The sequence below is a fragment of the Stegastes partitus genome, unplaced genomic scaffold (genome assembly GCF_000690725.1).
Source record: "Stegastes partitus isolate 25-593 unplaced genomic scaffold, Stegastes_partitus-1.0.2 Scaffold510, whole genome shotgun sequence".
In the NCBI taxonomy this organism is placed as follows: Eukaryota; Metazoa; Chordata; class Actinopteri; family Pomacentridae; genus Stegastes; species Stegastes partitus.
The window spans coordinates 138,374-143,949 of NW_007578241.1; the positions used below are offsets into that span (position 1 = coordinate 138,374).

At 38.3% G+C, this 5,576-nt stretch overlaps 1 protein-coding gene across 1 annotated transcript in view; it reads left to right on the forward strand.

The window, feature by feature from the left end:
* The window catches only part of LOC103361530 (nucleolar protein 4-like), a 42,606-nt gene that overhangs the window by 30,680 nt on the left and 6,350 nt on the right, over positions 1 to 5,576 (forward strand). The window contains exons 2-3 of the mRNA XM_008287633.1: positions 554 to 706; positions 4,503 to 4,614. Coding sequence (XP_008285855.1) covers positions 554 to 706; positions 4,503 to 4,614 — 265 coding nt within the window. The remainder of the gene's footprint in view (positions 1 to 553; positions 707 to 4,502; positions 4,615 to 5,576) is intronic.

The window sequence follows — 5,576 nt, forward strand, 5'->3', positions numbered from 1 at the left end:
TTTTGCAACAAGGGTGCCAGAAAAAAACAAAAAATAAAAAACTGTACAAATAAATAAAAGAAAAAAAGAGAGAAAAAAGCAGTATTTTAAGTGTCCAGGTGTTGGCAGCACGAGACAAGAAAAAAACTATTTACATTTTTCTCTTGTTTCCAAGCTTTGTGGAAACACTGCCTGCAGTTCATCCCAAAAACTCTCTGATTTTCTGTCACATGACCGTCGGTCTCCTCTGAGTCGCTGACGGCTCCACGGCTGCGATGAGGACCCCAGAATTTTTATCTTTTTACAGAATGTGTTTAATGCAGGACGTTTATTTTTAGTAAATGTTTAAACATGTAGAACAAAGTTGGATCATTTTGGATAAATGATGAGTACTTCAAGGACTGTGGGAAAGTTGACAATCGATCAGTTTTTTCAGTTTCTTTCTACGATTCAGGGTCATTTTTCTTTAAAGATGTATCCAGATGTGCTGTTGTTTCAGTACCTCTTTAGTTTGTGTCTCTGGTTAATCTGTGAACTCTAAATTAAATCTTCCTCTGTTCTTCCTCCTCCTCAGTGCGTTGACGGCGTCTCGGGGGTCGACTCGTCGCTGAAGCGCGTCGCCGTGGTCGAGGATTTCTTCGACATCATCTACGCGATGCACGTGGAGATCAGCGCCGACCCGGGAAAAGCCCCGAAGCACGCCGGCCAGAAGAAGACCTACAAAGCTGTGAGCGCCTCTTTTATTTTAACCCTTTGTGCTTCTGTCTTGTTGCCTCCGTCTTTGCCCCACTGGGGGCATTTTCTGTCTCATAACTGTTTCCTCAGCCTCCGTCTTCTTCTTCCTCTGGCTTCATTCCTCTTTGGTTTAAAGTGTCGCTGATCTACTTTCAGTTTCACATCAGACGAACCAATCAGCTGCTGACAAACGTTAATCAGCTGATCAGGAGAAAAACAACAACTCAGCTCATTATTTAACCTGAACCTCCAAACCATGTTTTATATTTAAGAAATCACCATTAATCAAAACCAGAAACTATAAAAGCTGAAAAAAAAGCAGAACTTTCAGACTGTCCTTGAACTAACCATCACTGAGTCGCAGCTCTTTCAGGAAAATTAACCAAATCTGAGTTTCAAATCGTGACGTTTCTTAAAAGACACCAAAAGTAAATTTTTTACTCCAACTAGATTCTGTAAAAAACAAAACATTTTGCACTTTTTTGTGCAACTAAGAAGCTCTGAGTGAATCAGCTGCGACCAACGGATACGTTACAAAAATTCAGAATGTTTTCAGCTGAACTGCAGGAAGTGTCGACACAGATAAGACAATTATTAAAACCTAAAGTCAAAATTCACTCGTTAGATATCTACAGAATGTAAATGAACCAATTATTTATTTGTGAACACTGCCTGCAGTTCATTTGAGGATTATTTTTTATCTGAGAACTATTTTTTTGTCTCTCATTCTTGCAGACGAGCGTCAGATTTGTTGTTTTTCACAGATTCTTGCTGCTTCGAACTGAATATTTTTTGCATGTTTTTAAAGGAGACTCGTGAAAAAAAGCGATTTTGAAGAACGTCTCGGTTTCCTGAGCGGACGACGAGTTGTTCAAAGAAAAGTAGAGAGTTAAAAATCCAAATACCTCATTTTAATATAAAATATTTGTCTGGACTCAATCTGGACTTTAAACTCTGGACTCTAGACTTTGGATTCTAGACTCTAGATTTTAGACTCTAGACTCTGAGTCTAGACTCTGGAGTCTGGACTCTAGGTCTGGACTGTCCAGATTTGTTGAACTTTTATCACTAATTGAGCAGATTTGACAGATTGAACAACAAAAACCTAAATTACAACTCAAGAGATGGAGCCGATCCTCAAGATTTTGGGCATAATTTAAAAAACCTGTTTGCTCTAATTGTCCAATATTGCATTAAATAATTAATATGTTATAGTAATAGAGTATTTCATGTGTTTAGTTTAGTCTTATTGTGACCTGCAGCTATACGAGGGTCAGAAAACATCACCAGTCCACGTCTGCTTTATTCTTATTGTTTGTTCCTTTGGGTCGATTAATGAAATAAAAAATAAAAAATCTCCAAAACTATTTAATATGTTGAGATAAAATTCCAAAGATGCCGTTTTAAATGTTCATAGTTTATGATGAAAACATCTGAAGTGAATCAGAGCTGCTGGATCAGAAGGAACCCGATGATACGAGATGAAATAAATCAATTAAAAGAATTATTTGGTGTAAATATTGTGGAAAAAAACCTTTAAGTTTGATTTATGGTGCAAAAATCTCAGCGTTTGTATCGTTTAGCGTTTATTAGAAAAAACAAGTCATCGGTTTTCTCTTTATTATTTATATTTCTATAAATCTAAAGTGAAAAATGTCCACGAAATATTTTCCTCCTAATGTGCGACTTTTAAACCCTCCTGACTGTAAAGAGTCCAGACGGTTGGTTTAGAACCCGTTTAGTAGGTCAGACGGAGTGACTCTGACTTTGTCGTCCTTCGTCGTCGCTGCCATTCTTCTTATTTCCTTTCTTTATATTTGATTATTTTCTGTCCTCTCCGTCTCATTATCTTTGTCTCATCAACTCCCCGGACGCTGAATTTAAAAAAACCTAAAACCTGTGGAGACTTGAGCTCAATCTGAGAATTAAGTCTGATGGAGTCAAACCTGCTGCTGACGCTGCCCTCTGCTGGTGGAGCCGCAGCGCTGCAGCCTCCACCAGCACCTCCTCTCCTCCTCCGTTCTCCGCCCGTCTGCTGCTTTCTGTTTTGCGATGCTTCCAGAACATCACAACTTTGATTCTTTGGCGCCGGTCCGCCTCCTCTGTCCGTCCACCGTCGAGGCAGAAGCAGAACCAGGCAGCAGAAGCGAGCCTGTGGATCTCCACGTCCTCCTCCACAGACCTCCACCCGCCCCCAGCTTTGTGTCTTTGAGCCTCTTGTGCAGAATAAACATTTGATTTATGCATATTAAAATACACCCACAATCGACGGAGCTCACGTCCTCGCCGCCTTTCTGCAAAAGTCTCTCTTTTTTCTGTAATATTTGGAGGCGGAGGACGGCGCCGAACCAGCAGAACCTGTAGAACCTGTAGAACCAGCAGAACCTGTAGAACCAGCAGAACCTGTAGAACCTGCAGAACCTGCAGAACCTGCAGGGTGAACATCTGAGCAGCAGGAAGTGTTTAAGTTTTAGTGGAAAAGTTGTTTTATCTGCAGATGAAGTGTGTTTGGTTCAGAGGAGTGAAATGCATTCTGGGAAACGTTGGCAGTCAACAAACCAACTCGGCTCATCTGCATATATTTTGCATTTTAATGTGTTCAGGAGGCAAAAACAAGTCGACGTTCCTCAAAGTGCAGAAGTTTCCTGTCACATTACGTAACGTTTATTGGACTAGTTTGTTATTTGAAATAGATTTTAGAGAAAACAGACGATTCAGTTTCTGTTAAATATAAATTTAATCACATTTAACGAGTTTTTGTTCATTAATATCGAAGCTTTCAGCACATTTTATCGACACTGTGACTCGCAGCATTGTGTAGTTTTTAAGTACAAAAATGCAGTTTTCTCTCTTTGCATATTCGTTAATAAATCGTCGATAATTCATATTAATAGAAATGATCCAGTATTAATACGGTGACGACACAGAAACAGATTTAAAATGAAATACAATCAAACCAACAGGCAAAAAAAAACAATAAAAAGTTTATTTTATTTAAAGTCAAAACACAAAATAAAACAAAGGAATTTAAATATATGTTAATAAATTATTCAATTACAACATTTCCCGTAAAATTTTACAGTTTAATTTACTGAAACATTTATTTACTGTATAATTAATTACAGAGGTTTAATGTATTATTCTGTAATTAAACTATTTGTTTTATTAATAATAATAATTATAATAATAATAATAATAAACTGAATTTATATTGTTTTTTTCGTTTTGTTTTTTACTATAATTAACATGAACTTTAACTGTAGTTGTCTGTAAATTACAATTTTCTTGTTTTAAAATGTATAAACTGCAAATTTTATTTACATTTCTGGATCATAAATATGAAAAAAAAAATCTATATGTGTTCAGAACTTTGTGTAGAAATAAAAAACGCATGTAGAACTAAACAATAGAGGATAAAACTTTATAGAGGATAAAGTTTTATGGGCTTCGAAACATTTATTCAAAGGCAGCGACGTGTAAAAAGTTGTAGTTTATATTTTTTATATTTTGGAATCAGGTGCTAATAATTCAAGATACCAACACATGTTGTCTCTGTTGGACTTGAGTCTCTGCTCTGCAGCGTTCTGATTAAAACCTTTTGTTCGTTTTACCGGATGTTTACTTTTCAGCTTCAGGTTTTCCAGGTTTTAACCAGAGAACCAGAGCTGCTGCTGCTGGAGCTCCTGTGTGCTCGGTCCGACCCAGACGAGCTGGTTCCAGCTCCACATGCGGGTTAATGTGACGATCAGAACACCAACGGTCTCTCCTGTCTGGTTCTGTCCCCCCAGATCGCCGAGACGTACGCCTTCCTGCCCCGAGAGGCGGTGACCCGCTTCCTCATGAGCTGTGGGGAGTGTCAGAAGAGGATGCACATCAGCACCGCCGGCCAGGACTACAAAGGTACCGACCCGCCGCCGCCGCCGCCCAGCTCCTGCTGGACCAGAACCAGCTGGTGTTTCAGGGGGTTTCCTCCCCGCAGGTTCCAGCAGGTGTTGAACGAGTTCTGATTCCTGAACAGGTCGCTTTGGTCAACCGGCGTCGGTTCATAGCAAAGAATGAATCACTTCTGTGGAATCTATCAGGACGACCCGTCTGGTGACCGCGGTCCAAAGACGTGTTCAAATACTAGTCAAAAGTTGTCTAAGGTTACTAGAAACTGTCCAGAATGTCCCACAAGTTGTCCAAGAATAAGTTAAAAATATCCTAAATTACTAAAAAACTGTCCAAAAAATATTTCAATTTATCCAAAACTACTAGAACTCGTCAGAAATCTCCTGAAATTTGTCCAAAAATGAGTTTAAAATTTACAGAATGACTTGAAATTGTCCAAAATTAGTTAAATATCTCCAAAATTCTTAATAGTGTCCAAAAAGTTAAAAATGTCCAAAAATTACTTAAAATTATCCAAGTTTATTAGAACTTGTCAGAAATTTCCTGAAATTTGTCCAAAAATGAGTAAAAAAATTTACAGAATGACTTGAAATTGTCCAAAATGTCCAAAGAATTATTATAAATGTCCTTAAATGTCCTGAAAGTTGTTCAAAAATGAGTCAAGAAGTGTCTTAAATTACTTCTAACTCATTTAGATTAATGTTCCAACGATCTCATATCTCAGCAAAAACCAAATATGAGAAGAAAACATAAAACGTAGAAAAGGCTCCGTACACGTATTTCCATTAATTAACTGAAGTGATTGATGGATAATTGATGGCTAATTGATCAGCGATCGGTTCAGAGAATTGCTCGATTGATGCTTCAGTCGTCACTCGAATAGAAACGAGTGGAAACATGACGCTGATTGATTCTGTGTTTTACGTTCCTCTGCCATCCCATAATACGCCTCCCCCAGCTCCTGGCACCCT